This window comes from Neolamprologus brichardi, chromosome 7 (genome assembly GCF_056152115.1).
Source record: "Neolamprologus brichardi isolate AB-2024 chromosome 7, ASM5615211v1, whole genome shotgun sequence".
Lineage (NCBI taxonomy): Eukaryota > Metazoa > Chordata > Actinopteri > Cichliformes > Cichlidae > Neolamprologus > Neolamprologus brichardi.
This window is the reverse complement of record NC_142110.1, coordinates 11,692,559-11,713,049: the sequence shown is the minus strand read 5'-3', so window position 1 is coordinate 11,713,049 and position 20,491 is coordinate 11,692,559. Positions and strand designations below refer to the sequence as shown.

The 20,491-nt window shown below is 41.8% G+C and overlaps 1 protein-coding gene across 1 annotated transcript in view; it reads right to left on the bottom strand.

The window, feature by feature from the left end:
• Positions 1-3,731: 3,731 nt before the first annotated feature.
• The window catches only part of mctp2a (multiple C2 domains, transmembrane 2a), a 32,948-nt gene continuing 16,188 nt past the window's right edge, over positions 3,732-20,491 (bottom strand). The window contains exons 18-23 of the mRNA XM_006789380.3: positions 15,697-15,816; positions 13,833-13,874; positions 9,191-9,300; positions 8,949-9,058; positions 6,670-6,767; positions 3,732-4,518 (exon numbers count right to left, since the gene is read on the bottom strand). Coding sequence (XP_006789443.2) covers positions 4,459-4,518; positions 6,670-6,767; positions 8,949-9,058; positions 9,191-9,300; positions 13,833-13,874; positions 15,697-15,816 — 540 coding nt within the window. The 3' untranslated portion in view covers positions 3,732-4,458. The remainder of the gene's footprint in view (positions 4,519-6,669; positions 6,768-8,948; positions 9,059-9,190; positions 9,301-13,832; positions 13,875-15,696; positions 15,817-20,491) is intronic.

The window sequence follows — 20,491 nt, the reverse complement described above, 5'->3', positions numbered from 1 at the left end:
GTTAGCGGCGAGACTAGCGGTGGCTTGAGCAGATTCATCAAACAAAATATGGTGCTCTTTCCTCAGGAGGCTGAGAGTCACATTGCGTTATATCACTGTTAATTAGAATGAAATATGCAGTTCAATTATTCTTTGTATTGTTTCCTGACGCGCGGGCTTGTGCTAACTATAGAGCACTGATGTAACACCAAATGTTAGAAAGCTTAACACTTATTTCCGCTCATTTTTTTTCTTTTAACAAAACTGCAGTGCTGCTTTTTTTTTTTCTCACACACACACTTCCATTCCATTTTTCAGCATAACAAAGTGACCCCATAACTATTCCAAACAGTGACTGTAAAACCAAAGCGTTTAGTGTGTGAAAATTCTTGTAGCTCTCCTAAGCAGTGCTGTCATGATACTGGCAGCAACTGGCCTGATCGGCTGGGTAGCCGGGTGGCTCACTTGACATTGTTTTTTGAAGCAGGCACTGGCTGTCCTGTGACCAGTGTCAGTATAGCACAACCTCTGATCCAGGAACAGCAACTGTCAGGCCCGCACCTGTACGGCACTGAGACCTTGTGTCCCCCTCCACGTCCACAACGCAAGGTTGTGCTTAGACATGCTTTGCATCACATCGGCACTCATTGGCCCAAGCAATGCTCTCGAGACTGGCCATGATCCCAGCTGTTGTCTTCATTTTAATGCACTCTGAATAATATTAAAGCAGAATCAGTTGAATTTATTAATGCAGCTCGCCCCTTGGAGAGATGCTTTTAAAGGCCAATGATTTAATTTCAGCTCTTAAAGGCCATCTTCAGTTCTTGATGCTATAAAGAATTATGGCTTTTGCCATCTCTTAACACCAGCGTGTACTGTGGGCCACAAAATGAATTATTAGTAAACTGGAGCTAGTGCAAACAGCTGCTATTAGCGACCATTTTTCTCTCTGTTGTTATCTCACTTACATTGCCGCCCGTATTCCCAGAGACGACATCAGTCCTGGTTACTATAATTTATGACTTTCATCAGGAGAGACTAAAGAAATGTGCCAGCTAGTTAAGGCGCAATCTGGAGGAAAACAGCTCAAGGCGGCTACAGCATCATTTTAAAAACTCCCAATGCAGTCTCATGTAGACGTGTTAATATACACTGGGCTAAACTGTCGCTAACTGTAGCAGCATCAGTATGTTCTGCATCGTGTTTTACAACTGAGCTGATGCACAACAAGTCATGTTTCATTTGGTGCATTGGTGTGTTCTGTTTAGAGGCAAATCGTAACCTCTGCCGTAATAATTTAGGCCATTTGGGAATTGCAGAGCAGCCAGTGATCTCCGGTGATGACCTGCTTCTCCGGTGGTACAAAGAGACCAAATAACACATGCAGAAGCGCTTTAACACATGTAAGTCAACGGAGAGCGGTGCTTTTGTTGGTTTTTCCTCCCGTGCGCATTATGTCTGTCAGAGGGGAGGTCAGAGAACCTTAACAGCATTGTAACAGTAACAATTACTAAGGATTTGTTGAGAACACTGGCTTATTTAAATGAGTTTTGTGTTCTGTTTTGTTTTTTTTCTCTATGCATCTCCTTGTAAAGCAACACAGAACTGCGACAAAGGGTGCAGTGTTCGCTCTCCCTCTCTGCACTTGGTAGTTTGACGCCCGCTCCAGGGCTGAACATCAGAAGAGCGGCTGCTGAAAAAACAGGTTGTATGGGTCCTTGCACACAGCCTGCCTGTGGTGTTGCCTGAAGGACTGCCATGGAAACAAGGAGTGTGACAGGCTCTGGGGGGATCCGCCACAGCTGCAGGCACTTCCTTTTTGACAGCCTGATGAAGACATCACTGCCACACCATGCACAACAACAACTACTACTGGAGAAAGAATATGATCAGACAATGTTAACTGCTGTGTGGCTGAAATGTTCATTAGCGGGCTTGTAAAACATCCAGGGATTTTCCCCACCGCATTCAGGGACCATATTGCACAGTGACTTCCTCTGCAAATATCTGCAACTGTCCCAGGAGAAAATATACTGATAAATAATTCCTTAAATATGATTACAACACTTTGAAGAGGGGCTTAGGTGTGTTTGTGTGTGCGTGCCATATGTGCATATAAGTAGAGAGCATGAGTGCGCACCGGTGCATGCAAAGTAGAATCAACAATTGTTGAATCCCTGTCAGACTGTTCTGTATGATCCACTGAATATGAATGATACGGGGTACATCCAAGTCCACAACCTCAGTGCCACAGATTCAAAGATTTGACAGCTTGGAGGCAGGCAACCATAGTCCCTTAGGACCTCTCGTAACTGGAAGAATTTATCTTTATAATAATATATATGTCAAATGACACATCATTTCAACTAAGTGCTATTAACCAAAGCGATGACTTTAGATAAACGGTGTTGTTTTTGGCCCCGTATATGTCACATTCTTATTTTCACTTGTTCTGTCAGATATTTAGATGAAATCCGGTTGTTTGCTGTAATGTCTCTTAAAAGTACCCTGGGAGTGTCGCTTAATTGGTTTCAACTCTTGGGGACGTTTCATCAGGTTTTGCATTGGATCTGCTTGTAACCCCCCCTTACACACCTCCCCGCGATGCCCTCTTCTCAGCACAGCCAAAACCAGCCTCCCCCCCCAAGCCCCACTGGAGCCAAGAATGTAGGAGGGTTTCAGCCAGTGTGTGGGATTTAGCTCGTCAGAAGCTCAGGGTCACCTCCACACCCTCTCACTTTGAAATGGACCCCTGGTGGCAGCTCCTGGGAGAGCCCAGTGATGTCTCTATCAGCCTGTCAAAAGAGATAGCCCGGGGCTCCACCAGGTCCCCCTGAGCCAATCAAACTCTTCACAAAGCACAGATGGATGCTCTTTCACCAGCGTGCTACTCCTGAGGAGGAGGGGGGGTGGGTGGGAGGGAGGGAGGGGACCCGGCCGTGATGCTCAGTCCCCCAATTGGTTAGAACAAACTTCCATTGCTGGAGTCCACTCCTCAGTTCAGCTCAACTTCAATGATAACTATATATTGTATTGTATATTGTGAAAGCGAGTATCTGCCATTTATCTAGTGGGCAAAGAAGGAAATACTACTACTATTTCTAGTTTTAATTTCCTCTTATGTACTCTCATATATTCTACAAGATGCAATTATTTTGAAGGACATGCCTTTAGTCACTTTGTGAAACATTTATGTGAGCAACATAAATAAGAAGAAATACTGTTTTGCACAATCAAAAATGATCAAAGATGCCAATCGATCATTTTGCGTATTTAAAATTAATATGCGCGGGAACACTGAGAGATGATACGCTATATCCCTTGACTTTGAAAAACTGTTGCGGGAATACAGATGGAAAAACAGAGTACGTGTGTGTGTATGTGTGTGTACGTGTGCAACCATTAGATAGGCCAGGTGATTTTAGTGGAAATATAAAGCACTAAGTGCCGGGGATGGAGAGAGTACTCTCTGTGAGATGAGCTCTTTCTCTCTCATCTGGACCCTGTTATTGTGAGAAGGCAACAAAGCAATACATTAGGAAGCACACTGGAGCCACACAGCTTTGATGTGAGCTTGGTAACCAAGGCGCAGCAGTGGCCGGTGTGTGAGCGCCGTTTCAATGGCTGTGTTGTGTAATCAGATGTGTTTACTGTGTATTCAAGTAAAGAAGTGGTGTAATCCATGCTCACAAGAGTGCAGTTATTGAAAAAAAAACAAGAACTCAAACTGATCAAGATTCTTTATTCAGGATTCTTGCAGATTCTCCATTTGATGATGCAGACACGATGCTAGGAGGTAAAACTTGCACATGAATTTAACAGGAAACACAAAAACTTTACTTAAGCCAAGCAAGTTGGAAATAATACATTTCATGACTATATTTGTTACTGAGATAAAATTAGGAGTGCTTGTAGGATTACGTTAAATAAAGCATTTCTATACCACAAAAAAGATAAATTCAGTACTCTGTCCTTAATATTTTAAATATAAACAAAAAATATTATTTCACCACAGTTATTTAAAATATATGTGACCTTTAGTTAAATGAACATATAAAGCCAAAAAAGAACATTGCAGTGGTTTGTTAAGTTTGTATTTTCTTTTCTTTAAGGCAAATTTCTCCGTTTTACCAAAGTCGAAAAAAAGCCCCAGATGCTTTTCATTCCTTTCTAAATTATATCCAAAGATGAAGGCTGAGCCTCGCAATGCTCTCTTTTCTTTACCTCCAAGCTTGTGATTGACAGCGCCATGTGCTGCCCTCCTAGCGGCTGCAGTTCACAGCCCCTGTCAGGGGGGTGGCAAACACACAAGCCAGAGAGCGGCTAGCTGCCCCTCAGCAGTAGGGAGCAGAGTTAGGGTGGTATGATGGGGTGCGCGGGGTCAGGGGCTCTGCTGGCACTGGAGCATTGTTGTCAGGTGGATTGCATCATGCCACATTTAGAAAGAGACCAGCCTTTCATCCAGCGTGTCCGCGGAGCTTACTTTTTCTTCCGCGCCTGGTTCTGGCTGGTGGGCGCTCTCAGCACACTGTACTGCACCTGTAAAAACAAACAGGAGTTTGGTCAGAGGCAGGTAATCCGAGCTCAGTGGAGCGCACGGTAATGGCTCCCCTGAGGAGAGCTGGTGCAGGGGAAAGCGAGGCAGGCTCGCCTGTAATGAATCATTTTTTAAACACAGGAGCAGAGGGGATTAATCACAGGGAGGAAGGATTTGAAGAGTCAAGGGTTCTGTACCAGTGAACGCCCCCCTCATTCTGCACCACAATCACAATATTAGAAACAGACATCAACTGCTGAGATGACCTGCCAGCCAGGCCAGTGAGGGAGTTGCGAGCTGCATAATCACTCACTGTAAGTTATGTCCCCTAAAGAAAACTTTGTAAGTGTTTAGTGTTGTTTAAGCTGAGCGCTACCAACACAAGTTGATGTGTAAGTTTCTTTATGACTTTGCAAACCTCGGCGTGACTTTAATTTCTCCGGGCTAAAACTGGACCTGAAATGTGATATTTGAACTTAAGACCTTGTTCTTTCTCCTAGCTACATATGTAGTGTTAAACTCAAGGAACTCAACTCATGTTACACACTTTCTCATCCATAGATTTCCGCATGTGCTTGCGAAATAAGAATCGGGTTTATTCGGACGCTAATTTTTCCTCTTTTTTAAAATTACCACCAAAATTCCCATCATATGCTAAAGAGGGCTGATCATAGGGTAAGCTGAAAAGACAAGTTGGAATTTGAAAACTTGCTTTGAAGCTTGCTCGCTGAGCTCAAACAATACGGTGAATCTGTTGAATAAAGGTAAGAACTCTATGCTAATTAGCTGCTCTCCATTATTAGAATGGGAGATGGAATGTGGGAACAAAGTGACTGCCTCCTGCATCAGAACATGAAACTGTCCTCAGAACTGACAGATGCTTCTTATTTCAAGACAGACACTGTGTTGTCAGAAGTCCCCGTTTGAGGCGGACTTTGTAGATGTGCACAAGCACTAATTGCCAAGTCACATTTGCAAGAAAGACAGGAGTCAATTTTCCTCCTTTGTGGTCTTCTGTGTCCACACCTATGTGAGGATTGAAGTTCTAAGTCAACAAAAAAAACAATATGTGGTTTATTGTTTTTGGGTCTCCTGTGTATATGATGTTAAGGTTATTTTTCACAGCGCATAATGGAACGTACTTATGATTAATCTTAAGAGTGTTTTGTTTCCTTTTTTATGACTGAGGCTATTTTCAAGATGTAGTTCCTCTTTTAATCCAGGCTAAAAAAAAAAACAGGGAAAAAAAAAAGTATTGTTTCTATGGGATTTGAAAATGAGTCAGTTTCAAAGCTCAAATAGTGTATCCCAATGGGGGAAAAAGACATACAAAGGATTCTGAATCAAAATGTATTCACCACCTTGTTTTGCCAACTCAGTCAGCCAAATCTCAAACAACACAGGCTCCCTCCAACATCACAGAGAAGTCAGCAATGGCTTGCTGCAGAAGGACATCAAGGGTGCAGCTGAGAAACAGACTAGGGTGAGAGTGCCTTGCCAGATCCAGACAGTCAGGATTTCTCGCTCTATTCTGTCTGGTGAGTTACCTGCGAGATAAAGGCATTGTGTGGCACTTCATTTCCTGGCTAAGCAAAATCCTCAGTCAGAGAGCGCCGAGCACCCAGCGCCACTTATAACACCCTGACAGCTCCTCTCAGCTCTGTGATGTAAATGCAAATGACATATCAGCCATGGCTAATATGTAATCACATATGGCACCCAGCAAGTCGACTGGGGCTCGCAACTACATTAATTGACTCTACCACCCTGAAGTGACTGGGGGCCACATCACAGTTTCTCTGCTGACACAACAGCCAGACACGTCAGGAGCCCTCTCTGTCGGCATGCAGCCAATCACTGGCTTTTATGTCACAGCGCTTCAATCAGCCGTGCAAAATTGCTAATAACGGACAAGGCCTCTGCAATATGGCTGAGGAGAGATCTGAGCATCTCCTTATTCGGGCACTGCAGCAGCTACACGGAGTTGCACTGTGGAATAATTGGGCCAGGCCCGCTTTAAAGGCGAGTGTCCATTAATAATCAAACAAAGCCAGAGGATATATCTCTGCAACACTTGGGAATTCTGGTACAGCAAATAATGCGGACATCTTCAGGGAATTCCCTCCATATCTGTATGTAAAATTGGACCTTACCTTTTGAACATCTGAAGGCACCCTCTTGAGGAAATCCAGTATTTCATTACTGTCGATACTATATGGGTTGCGCAGCTTCTTGGTAAATTTGTTAATGCCTGTGAAAACAGGAATGCATTATTAAATAAAGCTGTCGCGCAGGACAAAAGTTTATATAGTTTTATATAGTTTTGTACTGTAAATAACACCTATAATAAAAAACAGTTGTGCAACTCTATCAGTGCAGAATTTCCCCACCTTGTTTAAGTAATGCATTACATGATGCTGCTTTAACAGATTCCTTTCAACCAAAAATGTGGGGAGTATTGTTAATCAGAATCATCAGAATCAGAATACTTTACTGATCCCTAGGGGAAATTATTTTTCATTACAGTGCTCCATTATAAACAAACATTAACAGAGACAGACAATACACTAACTAAGACTAGCACAATATATACAGGCATATATATACATAAAAGTCACTTGTTAATAAATAGCTGAAAAAGAACATGTGCAAGAAGGGTGTAGCTGTTGCAGTAAACAGTGTGTTAAGTGGATGAGTTGTACATAAGGAACATTATTCAAATATGATCATACCCTTTATTAACAAAGTTTATTTGTAATTATTAGAAGGACTCCTGACCACATTCGCAGTGTGTGCTGCATCCAGTTTATCAAATCACCAGTAGAGCAGGTGGTGTACAACGATTTTGAATCAGCAGTAAGGTTCACTTTTCAGAACCTTAGTGCCAAATGGTCTCCCCTTTGACATCCTAGGATGTTATAGTAGAACTCTCAAAAACAAATGCTAAACATCTTCCCGACTGAACCCTGTAGATTCTTCCACAAAAGGTAATAATGGTCTCTGGGTTATACAGCAGCAGTATTACCCTTCGACATATAAATCGGGGCTTACTATTTGCTCAGCGTGCAAGTTTGAAGACTGTAATGGTGTCACATACGCACACATCAGAACAGGATATCCAGGAAGTAAAGTTTAAAAAAAGCAGGAAGTTTAAAGGAGATAGCATCAAAATTTATGGGAAGAAAAGATTTTTTTTTAAGTCACAGATCGAGGCACGTCTGACATTTAATGGGTGTAAAATTGTGCATTAACTAATCAATGACAATCAGTCACTCAAACAGTATTTATTAACCATTCATTAATCGGTTATAACGTTTTTTGAACATGCATGCATCAGGTCGTTGTAAAATCACAATAAATCAAAGATCAGTTATTAACCCATTGGCATTGGCGTTTATAAACAAGTGAAAGATTATGTAACAACTTTGCATGTAACAACTTTAGCTTTAGCTTACTAAAGCATCTGAATCTCATTTAAGAATAAAATATTTAATTACCCACAAATGTACTATTCATTAATAGTAGTTACAAAGTGTTACCAGTTACTTTAATTTGAACTATAGGTACTCGGTTATAACAACTTTTTTCCACTTTTGTGTGCTTCAATATGATCTTTTTGTGCACATCTATATTTACTTTACAAATAGTTCCATACCACAGAGGGGGAAAAAATCTCTTGGGTCTTGTAATGGGACCATTATATTCACAGCTCAGTACTGCCTGTACCTCAGCATGCAGACAAAGAACCTAAGGACTTAAATATGTGCAAGAAACTTGAAAGGCTTGCCTTGCAACCACAGAGATGGGGGTTAACTGGGAAGGCAGAGGAGTGTCTCAGACTGTGTGTTTTTTGTTTGATATGGTGGTTTTTTGGTATTGATTGTGTTGAAGGCAGTGTGGAAGTACAGTGGTTGTGGGCTTACAGCTGGAGGAGGAGAGCCTGTTAAGGGCAGCATATCTCCCTGACCACTGAGATGACGGTCTATTCTCTATGACTACAGCAGATAATGAGAGGCTAGACCAGGAGCCTACAGACTGCCCAAGGACATCATGTATTATATACAGCTTGCTACTCTACCTCTGCTTTGTTTTCACACAAACCCTCGGTCATGCCTCTGCTGGGCTCTGCTACATCAGCCCACACTGGCAGAGCAAACCTCTGCAGCTGTCTGATCTCTGTGCATTTGCAGAGGTGTTGAGATGGCATAGTTCTTAAATTAGTGTACTTCATTAAATCATGGATTCACAGTTAGGAAGACTAAAAGAAGTTGTGTTTTGCAAAGATGATATAGGTATATATTTCTTTTGTATAATATTTGTAGGGATGTTTTTGGTTTTATATATATGTATAAATGGATCAAATAACAAAAGGTATTAAGTATCTTTTGTGAATTCAACATGCTTGCGATTTTTCTCCACATGTGGTACTTACCCCATATCAGTACAATGTATCGCAGTGGGATCAAATACAATAGCCCTGCTGCCACAAACAGCACCAAGCAGGCCAAGCACGACAAGAACGGGACAGACCAGTTGAATATGCTGTAAAAAGAATAACATGTCCAGTTAAGATTTATATATATACACTACAACAATAAAATATTAGTCATTTAAATGTATTATGTACAATAAAATCCAGATATTTGGCAGGTGATTATGAAATAGTCATATTACTTCTTAACTCGCTCCCCGATGTTTGCAATCTCCTCCAAAACGTTCTGGACAACCAGCACTACTTCCTGCACCATATATATCTTATCAATCAAACCCTTTTTTCCGGGTTCCTAAAATGAAACAAAAAAAATGCACAGACACTGATGAGGTACACTGTATGTCAATTGTTGGGCAGAGTAGACAAAGACCAGTTTATCTCTGCTGTGCTATTATGTGTGATTTATCTATTGAATGGCCCGTAATGAGCAAACACTGTACATCTTCAGACTATGCTTTTGAAGATGAGACAGACTCGGCCATCCACATAACAGCTTCAGAGCACTGAGAGATTTCAGCTTTTGTCCATCACACACAATGGAGCTGTTGCACAAGTGCAGCACAATCAAGACTCTCCGGTAGATGAAAAGTACAGAAAATGGCCATCTGCAATCAGGCAGACTAGACGACCTAGACAAGAAGTGCAGGGGTCCTCACAACTTAGGAGCGATTTTATTCCAGGAACCTGCACAGGACGAGTCTGAACACGTTTTGACAAGCTTCCTAGCCTATCCTAACATTCTCAAAAAAACAACAAAAAACACACACACACACACGTCAACCTGCTTAGAACACCACGCACGAATATTATCACAACCATCACGACGCAAAGCGCGCTATTTGCTTTTATGCATTGAGATAATAAACAAGGTGGAAAAGCAATAAGTCAGAACGAGAGCGGATTGGGCTGTTTGTCTTGAAATGAAGCAAACGTGATTGCATCAAACTTGGAAATAATGGCAACTGTGAAGCCTTCCAGGGCAGAGAAGTAGACTAGAGATAACACGAGTAACACAAGCTAAAGAGGGCTGCGGAGCCTCACATCAAAAGGAGGAAATAATGACAGGAATGATGACAGAGAGAAGTGTGGGAGAGGGAGAGTGAGAAGGGGGATGAGAGTGTTGGGGGTGGGGGTGGTTGGCTTGCTCTAATGGACCCTAACAGGAGGCTTGAGGATGTCTATATGTTTGTGTTACAAGTCAGCTGAAGCCACAGCCTGTGTGCATTGACAGGGCACAGACAGAGTGCCTTTATCAGAGCTTCACGAGGCAGCCCCTGGGAACACGCTGTCTGCCAGCACAGAGAGACTCCCCACTGCTGGGCCCACTCTCCTTCACGAAAGGCGCAGGAAGAGAGCAATTCCCACACTAGCGGAGCCTCCCCCACTGGGCTCCGATCTGGACAGACACTGAAGGCCTAGCACTGTCCAAAAAAGGAAAAACTATCACAAATATGCTTTCTGTGAGATTAACATCTCACGGTCTCATTATGAGGAAAGACGACTATCTGTGTGCACGCTTCGTTTTTGCTCTACACCCCACTGCACCGGACGGCAGAGGGAAACAGAGGAAACCATCCTGAGTGTTTTTTACTCCACATCAGGTGTTAGTTGAGCTGACTGGGGACGCTTTCAAGTTTATTTTGAAGGCGCGGAACATCTTCAGAGTTTGCTAAAAGCCATTACGAACCGTGTTGGTAAGCTCCTGCAGGACTTAGACAGCCACACATCAAATGATAGCTCATTTGATATGGAGCCTCGTCAGTTAGGCATTCCTTTCCTTATTTCCATTTAAACTTGTTTAAGCAGCCCAATTACATGACTTGGAATTCAAATATATTACAGTATGAGATACGAAGCATTATTTATCTACAACGGATACGCACGCGAGGTAAATCTAGGCCTCAAAAGAAAAAAAGAAAAAGAGAGAAAACCATATTGGCTTTCATTTCTAAAAGAAAAAACAGACAAATAGATGCGCTCTGAAGTATGCATCAAGAGGCAGAGCTCTCGTGATTATCATTATTCATCTGCTTTAAGATTCCTGAAATCCTCCATCTCCTTAGCGACCAAAACTGAAGTCCTTCCTACATTAATCATGTGATGATATTCTTTGTTCATTTCTCTTTTAAGCATGTACTTGAGCGCGAAGAAAACAAATAAATAAAAGATCTCCCTCTTAAATGGGATAGGATGGCTGAACTGGGAATGGACTAAACGAGGCCTAAATGTCTACTGATTAGAAAACCTGTGTGAAATCATAGTCTCATTTCAGATAAAATTGTAAAAGCTTCCTTTTAAGGTGCCGTAATGGAGAACCAATTTGATCTCCCACATAAAGGTAAACATGCTCTCACAGACATGTGGAGCTATCAAAAGCTGGGGGGGGGAGCTCATTTAGTATCATTTTAATTAGAATAAACGGTGCCAAATTTGAATTCTCAGACTGAATCTTTCTTTTTCTTTTTTTTTTCTGACATGGATACAAAATCTCTCTAAACAAAAAACACCTGCGTTCCTGAAACAAGCTAACAAACAATTTGCTGAGATAGAGCTTTAATGTAATGTTGGGTCCACATGCAGCACGACGTGCACATCACAGATCACGACATGGGCCGTCTGTCTGGCTGGCGTGCTCAAGGAGACCCAGCGGTGAATGTGGACTATCGGGTGAGTGATGGAGTAACCCCGCAGCCCAGTCTAGCACCCCCACAACCACCTCTTCACCCCCCCCACCAACTCCCCTGGGCTGGGTTCTGCGAGCAAGTCAACCTCAGACTTGGACGCGGGGGTGTACAGGCTGTTTCCTCTTCCCTGTTCGTTTCTGTTGGAGATCTATGGACTTGTTTTGCCTCTCTGTTTCTTTATGTTATGATTAAATATTGTCTATGTGCTCCATTGATACCTAAGGCCAAAGGGAAGTCACTTTGGCCACACATAATTTGTAAGCCCTCTCCTTCCCTGAGGACAGATTTGTTCACAGGCAGGGAATCTGTTCTGTATTATCCTGCTGTAATGCTGCCTTGCCTTTCGTCTCTCTTTAACGTCATGCCTTCACATTCTTGCCGCTCTGACTGAGGTTTACATATTTCCTTCCTCAAGGGGGAAAAAAGAGGGGGGGATAAAAACATATTTGAGTGGTAATCATAACCTTCTCAGAGGGAAAAGAGACTGTGGGGAAAAAGTGAGGCTTTGAAGTCATCAAATTTAACACTGATCACTCTTTAACCCCAAATATTTTTAAAGAAGACTTTGATAGGGTGTGTAAAGCTACACTGCTTGATCTAACTGCATGATATCGCATTCAAGTGACAGCAAGACCATAACAAGACTTTCAAATAAGCCACTTTAAATTAAAGCTGACAGCTTAAAACAAACATGGGTGACTGCTTAATTAGTAAATGAAAGGAGATATTTCATTTCCTCTGAGTGTGAAAGGGCTTAGAAGGCTCATGGAAAAACCTTTCAAAAAGCTTTAAGAGGTGAAGGCTGAGTTTGCAAACACATGGTGTATGTATAGAGAATCATAAACCAAAGCAGTTTGTGGGAGAAAAAAAAGAGACATTTCTCGCTTATGTGTTGAAGTTTCAAGGTGAAACCAATAATGATTTTTCTGACCTCGTAATGTAATGATGATTTGATCAATTCAGTTCCCAGTTCAATGTGGATGAAATGCCGGATTCTCTCAGTGTTGCCGCTGTTTGTTTAAGCCTCGGTTTGCTGTTAGTAGCTGTGATAGGAAGTGTGGGTTTTCCACTTTGTATGTGCAGACATATCACACGAGTTTCATCTGTGAATTAGCCCATCCTTTCAGACAGGATTTGCAGGATGTGCCTGTGTTTTTAAACAAAGCTGGCTTTTTTTTTATGCCCCTGGTTATCACAGCAGAATATATTGAGCACATTATGGATATGAATCCTGGGCCTAGACACGCAGCACAGGGGTCATTGCTTGGAGGCTTTGCGTTAGTTCCACACTTCATTGCCATAAAGCAATAATACACATCCCTGTTAACTTTTTTCCCTTCTGTACTAAAAAAACAGCGGGTTGAGTATAATTGAATATTATCTGCTGTGGGAAGTATAATTTTCAGGCTACTTAAAGATTTCCTGTTGTTCTGTTTTTCAAGCGATGTCATTAGTATTTATGATTTCTCACAAAGGAAAAAGTGAAGATAAGTGATAACCTTTTGGGGTGCGGTATGTGTTTGTTACTGTATCCGGTTCTAAAAGATCATACTCAGTGTAACTTCTCCCTTTAGAAAAGGATGACATAAGAAAATCTACTTATTTTGTCCCCAAAAGCGGACTCGAAATCTACCTAATGATGCGGTTTGGATTTGTAGAGTGCTGCAGAAACTCTGTGCAATGCATTTAGGATTGATACTGAGCCCCCAGAGGAAGAGAACAAAGAGCTTTGTGCTACAACTGTTTCACAGACTTTGAATGCATGAAAATATGGAAAAGAGCTTCAGAGAGCTGTCATTGTGACTAAGCTAAAATACTGACTAGGACCCGTGTGGCTTTTTTATTTTGTCTGAATATTTCCTGAGAAGACATTTGCAAAGGAATCACAGCTATTTGGTTGAATCGGGTTTGTCTCTGCCACAAGCATGCACGCATCGCCGTGTTTGATTTAACCTTAGTTATTCAGAAAAAAAAAATATTTAAAGGATTTTTGCTCAAGCCGTTGTGTAAAATCACAGTGAAATGTTAAAACAGCCTGCGCTAAAATATGTATTTACATTCATAGTGAAACTGAGAGGAAATAGCATTCTAGCAGAACAAGTTATCCCTTAAAATGCAAGAAGGAGACAACATAAAATACCTTCTCGTCTTCCTCCTCGTCGTCACCTATGGTCATGTTCACCTAAGAGAAAATAAAGGGTAGAGGGTGAGTTCCAACGAATGGGACATGTGGGCACTGGAGCATTTTTAACAAACACCTAGTAATGAAATTTTCTTTGAGTACATTCACCCCTATTGGGAGAGGCTTGTTTCCATAGAGACTGCATCACAGGGGTGACCTCACACAAAAGCAGAGGTGAAAAAGGGCCTTCCTCACAAGAGCACTGTCACACCAAAGCAATCTCTTTTCTTCACAACATAAGCACACAGAAAAACAGAAAAGGGAAGAAAAAACACATTTAATTTGGATGTTGTTGCCTAGATCACTTTATATCAAGTCATCCCTGACCCCTCTGTGGTGCGCGCTGTGGCATTGCCTGGGCACAGAGTTGTGTCATTGCCGGCCAGAGGGTCACATGAGGGTGACAGAGGCTCCACACTGGATATGAGGTTGATCCTGGGCTTTAACATTGCCCAGGGATGGCATCTTGAGCCAGCAGCCATAAACACAATGACTGGGACAGAGATTTCGCTTTGGGGAGGGTGCGTGAGGAGGCCAGGCCCCTGGCTGGCCAGTGAGAAGGCTTACAACACAGTGAAATTGGGGGGCAGTCAGAAGTGTGAACAGCATTAACCTTCACAAGCATGTGTAGGGCAAGAATCATTTCCATAAGACTAGATAGAGAAAAGATAACACTGTAGAAAGACCTACAGTCTTCCACCTACAGATGTGGACAAACAATATCAGCAGTCTGTAAGCTGCATCGCATATTCATAGTCACTTCATTTGAGTGGCTTTTTGCTGCTTGAGGTTTTATATTTGGAGACAGCATAGAAACTAATCTTACTAGCTATGAGCTGCATACAGTGGAAAGCTGCCACAACTGACTGTAGTGTTGGGGAAGATATTTTTTGGGGAGTGGCTCAAAAAGTAATGATTTATGTTGCTGTAAAACTGCATATATGCCCCATGTGTACCAAAGGAAATTAATTCCTTCCAGCGCTGGGTTAAAGGGACAAATCATCCCTAAAAAAATTTACATATACACAAATTTACACATTTATCTCAGCTGTAGTGCTCCTTTATTCACAAATATTAATTCAGTGATAGTCTGCCTTCTCTTGAGTAGAATGAAACCAGATGGCACTTATCTCGAGTGTCTCAAAGCACCAAAAAATAAAATAAAGAACTATGCAGCAATGTCTCTTTCCACACACCAGGACCTGGTCAGTCAAAAAATCCAAAAACATTGTTCTTAGCTTAATGTGGAAACAGTTTTCGCTCTTACCAAACTATACAAACCAACCGTATCACTCACATGAGAAAGTCCATCTACCCCTGGCGAGTTGCTTGTGCTGGTGACAGCACAGCAGGATGTAAACACAGTGTCCCCTCCCATCCGATGTAATTTTAGCTGCTTGACTCTTTTGGTTGGCAGATGTAGATCGTAGAAAGAAAATAGCTACTGTTTTAAAATCTGCTCACAACAAGGTTTGTGAATCTTCACTCAAAAAAGAAAAAAGCTGATTTAATTCAATGTAAATTTTGAAATGTAATTTTGCCACATAAGCACAAAGAATCATTTTTGGAGTGTTTTTGAGTAACCAGGTCACACTTTTTTCTTCTGCTTTGAGGATCTTGTGCCAAAAAGAAGGCAGCAGATAGCTCCAAAACAGGGCAATTCACACCAAAACAATCTACATGGATGAAGCAGAGTGGAGGGCAGAGAGAAAAAATGTGATTGACTTTGAGATGAACTATTCATTTAACGTGTTACAAACTGTTGCACTGTAAAACCATGCATTTGAAGAAAATACTGAAGTTACGAGGCCTCATCGCTTACCAGGTCTTGGTTGTAGCTGGCCCTTCCCGTTGAGAGCTGGAAGTAGTTCCAGCCTATGAGGAGAAGCAGGAAGAGGGGAAGCATGAAGAGTTCCCAGTGCCACACTGTCAAGAGGAAGATCTGAGGAGACAGAACATGACAGTATAAAGCAAAGCACACAGCACACACCACTGTACCCTCACCCAGCTTTCAAATCTCAGCAAACCTTTTCACAGAACAAAATATATAATGGTTTTAATCACGTCCTAAATTTCTTGATGACAGCTACAGTACTAAGCTCGTAAGATTTACAGCCAGTGGCAACAGATTTTACCCCTGGCAGTTTGAAAGTAAAAGACATTCAACTTTTAATATCATGAAATCCTATTTGCAGTATACACACAAATAGCACTGTGCTGGCAGAGTGCCTTACTGCTGAACAGAAAGTCTGACATGGATAGGCATGATATGCTGCCTTTTAACATCCACATCAAATCCTCTTAGATTCAGAGACAGGAACGCTTTCTGACGAAGCACATATGGCAACTAGAAAAGCATTTGCAACATTTACCCCCTCCGTGGCAATGATACTGAGAAAAGCCAAGACCCCTGGTAGAAATAAGATGGATCACACTGAATAAGTAATCCCTCATAATTCTGTAAAGGAGTGGTGCTAAGCACGTTGCACAACACCCACTGCATTTCACAGCAGAGCACTAATTGGACGGCTGTTTTTAAACCCATTTAGTGACAGCCTAATGAGTCTGCCTCCAACTGAAATGATCGGGAATGTTTGAGGAGGATCACACCAGCAGGTTGACATGGATGAAATCAAAAAATGTTTTTAAATGTCCCCCACACGCTATATTAGATGTCCTAAAATCGAATAAAATGCGAATACGTGCCAGTGCACCCAACATGGCCCACTTTTACTTACCACAATTCATCTTGCGTTGTGAAATTTTGCGTATACTTTTTCTGTGATTAATGCTTCCTTTGCAAAAGTTACATTAGCTTTCACGTCCATTTCAAACATAGTGTAACTACTATGTTGAACCCACACGACGGTCACAGTGTGCAGTCTAGGCTCAAAGAGCTGGAGGCTGCTTAGAGTATGAACAATATGTTCGAGTTAAGCTCGAGACAGGATGTGAAGCACTGAGGCCTTCAGGCCCCAATAGCAGGCCTGTAAACAGCAGACTGCTCCTGTCACAGCAACCATGCGGAGTCTGTGCATGTTGCTCTGGGGGGCAGTCTACCTATTGCCACACCAGGCCTAGGTTCAAACAGCCACCAGGGAAACGTGTACCGTGACTAATGCCGACAACACTGTGGCCCGAGAGCCCTGGGCTTCGCTACTGTACTGCTTATTATCCCCTCTATGCAACCTGGGTGGGAGGGGTGGGTGGGCCAAAGTGCAGTGCAGGAATCAGTAAGATCACCAAGATGCAAAAAATGAACAATATAAGCAATATGTTATTGTTACAGCTCATTTGAATTACGTACACAAAAACAAACTAGAGCCGGTAAATGATAAAAAAAAAAAAAAGGTAAACAATGAATATGCATGATGTGCAGATATAGCTGCGCTACATCTCCTCTCGGTTATGAATAACTTACGTCATGTGTTGTCACCTGAGTTCCCATGAGGCAATCTAAAGAAATGCTCCCCTCACCCCAGAGGAATTCTGCTGGCTGGTGGACAGGTAGCTTGTCATATTCCCAGTATTTTCATTAAAAAAAAAAGAAAAGAGAAAAAAGGGGGGAAGGGAGGGTGTGCCTGGAAACTGACACAAGCCCAGCAGGAATGTTGAACCTCCTTGCCCTCCCTGCAAAAGCTTCTACATTAACCACTAAAGTCTAATTGCTTGGTCTCTGTCTTCCTGTGCAAGTCAACAGAGGGAGCCAATTCATTTCCGCCCAGGGAGCCAGCAGAGAGAATCTGTCACAGGTATTCATAATCGCCCACTAATGCAAATTTCTTCTCACAGCGTTCTGGCTCAGTGGACAAGATAAAAGCCTACAGAAATACAATGCCTTGTGTCTAAACTGAGTGCTTAAATGAGGGTATAAACCAAAACTGTCAGAAATATCTTCTCAATTCCTCCCTCATGGTATGTCAACCCATGTGTTCGGGATTTACATGCTTTTTTAACACTAATAAAAACGACGGAGAGAAACATCTGGGAGAGGCGCTCAGATTCCTTCACTCAGGTGCGCACACTGAGACTTGGCCGTCAGATATTCCGCAGTAATGAGAGGAGGCAGGGCTATTCCTTCCCCCTGTCTCCGCACATTCTACAGAGTTTCTGTGAAATGGAGACGGAGCTAATTCCCCACTTAAGTGGTTTATGTTTTATTAGCAAGCAGCTGAGTGATTAAAGGACATATTGGACAAAGTGCAGCCTTTCAAAAGTAAGTGTAAATTTGTAGGAAAATAATCTCGTTTTTAATTGCGTTCAGCTCCATTTCCGAGCCCAGCCGCATATTTTAATCGTCTTTTTGTCAACATGACATTGCTAATATGTTGCACAAATACTTAAACGGTGATTTATTTCACCAAAAAGGACACAAAGCAGCAAATGAAAGCCAGAGTAGTAATAATTAATGATATACCTGGGCATTGCGGTTTACCCACAGCAAAATTGGATAACGAGCGACTTGTAATTGAACAAGTGTTGGTATGTATGTCTGGAAGGAGTGTCTCTAATGCAGGAAACCTCCCTTGACAAACACCATTTAGCTGAAAAATGTCTGTATCATTATGCACATGGTGCCTAGGGAGAAAAAAAGAATGAATTAATAAAACTATTAGCACACGGTGGAGTAGATGATGGAGATGCACTCTCCTTAGCCACCTGTAAGCGCTTGAAGAAGGGGGCAACCCTGGGCAGAGCAATTCTGCCAGGAGGGTTAAGAACAGCCTGACAGATTTGTTTTATAGTGCCATTAATATGATTCCACTAAATGCATTCTGCGCCTTCTCATGCAGATCCCCTGGCCAGCAGAATCCAGCACCTAATAATAAAGCACTCAGCGATTAAAAGTGTGAATAAAATAACTTAAAGCTGAGCAAGCACGGTAGCTTCCACCACCCACACTCTCCCTGGAGAGGGAGAAGGGACTGTAGCAAGAACAAAGGGACAAAGACACCTCCTATATAAGTTTCTATCACTCTGTAAATTGATTAACAGGGGGTGGCCCGATCTACCAACCTAAACAACTGACTGGCAGACACACTGCCAGACTACCAGGCTGCCAAATGCTCTCTTCATGCAGACAGACTATAAATATAGGCCTGATATCAGTATACGATAAATAAAACTGTTGATAATCCAAATAAGTGTAATGTCACAGCACCAGGGCCTTCACAAAATCCTTATTGTTTCTGTTTAAAAAAATAAAAAATAAATAAAAGCTTCTTTTTTTTCTCCCCTCAGTGTGGTACATTTCAAAAATACCCTTATTTTTAAACTATGCACCAAGCAAAAAAACAAAAGATTTAATCTTGGCTCTGTCTTCACTATTTCTCTTCAGTTGCACTCCACTTGGAAAGCTAAACAAAGCGAGAAGAGCGCCAGCCAGCATTATGAGGGTCAGTCATGGGGGCTGTGGACGGATGCCAGATTACGTGAACATACAGTGAAAGAGTTTAAGACGGACTATAGGCTGCAGGGTTTGTGTCTGAATGTGTGTGGTAGTCTGTGTGTGTGTGTGTGTGTGTGTGTGTGTGTGTGTGTGTGTGTGTGTGGCAGAGAGACAGCAAAAAGGACATCATTGATATATGGGATTAATGGCAAAATATGAACGCTACAAATAGTAAAATTATAAAATTAAGTCATGAAAAAAAATCTTAGGAACTTTTACAAAACCTTGAATAATTTTTATTGTGACAAAAATTTTCCTTTTATGGGTGAAATCAAGGGCAGTAAAATGAATCTGAAAGACCTCAATTACAATACAAAAAACCCCAAACAAACAAAAATAAACATTTATAATGAATCAAAGGCATAAGTAGCAACTCAGCTCATGCGAGTCCTGTTTTTTTGTTTTCAGCTGAGCTGAAACAGTCTGGATGAGAGGGCTTATGTGGGGGACAGGCGCGGCAGGCTTTAAAGTAGCTGTAAATGCAGAGCAATGAGACATGTAATTTGTGTTGAGCTCGGGCCAGTGTGGGGACAGGCTTTCAGGGGGTGTCGGAGGCAGAGGAAGCACAGATAAGATTTCTCTTCAGGGCAGGTAGAGTGTGTGGGCAGCCATAGTGCTCTGAGCTAACGCTGAATAAATATTTCACATACCCTCAGCTCAAGTCTTATCGACTGAGGGGAGGGAAAGAGAGAGAGACAGTGAGCGTAAAAGGGGCTACCTTTGAAACAGGGAGCGATACAGTGGGGGAAAAAAATCATGTCCCTCTTAAGCAGAGTGAAATCATTTGTGGGAGTTGCAAAGTGTGACACAATTAGGAACAAAATTTTTAAATAAGTATATACTAACATTATTTTACATATCTAAAGAAACAAAACTGACTGGTTTTTTTTTTTAAATATTATTTAAAATTAATATTCATTTTTCTTCAGGGTAGGGTATAAATAGTACAAAGGTACCAATTTTAATTATAAATGTCCAAGTAAATAAAAACAATTACATTTCTTAGGAAAGCTCAAAACCTAAATATAGTGTTATACAGCGCAACTGACATCAAATCTGTGTGCAGTACTTTTTCAAAGTCGGACCCAAATGATTAGCATTGAATGATAAGCCTGTGAGTCTGCCTGCGCGGTACAATGCAATAGTGATAGCTCTTCATCAAAGCACT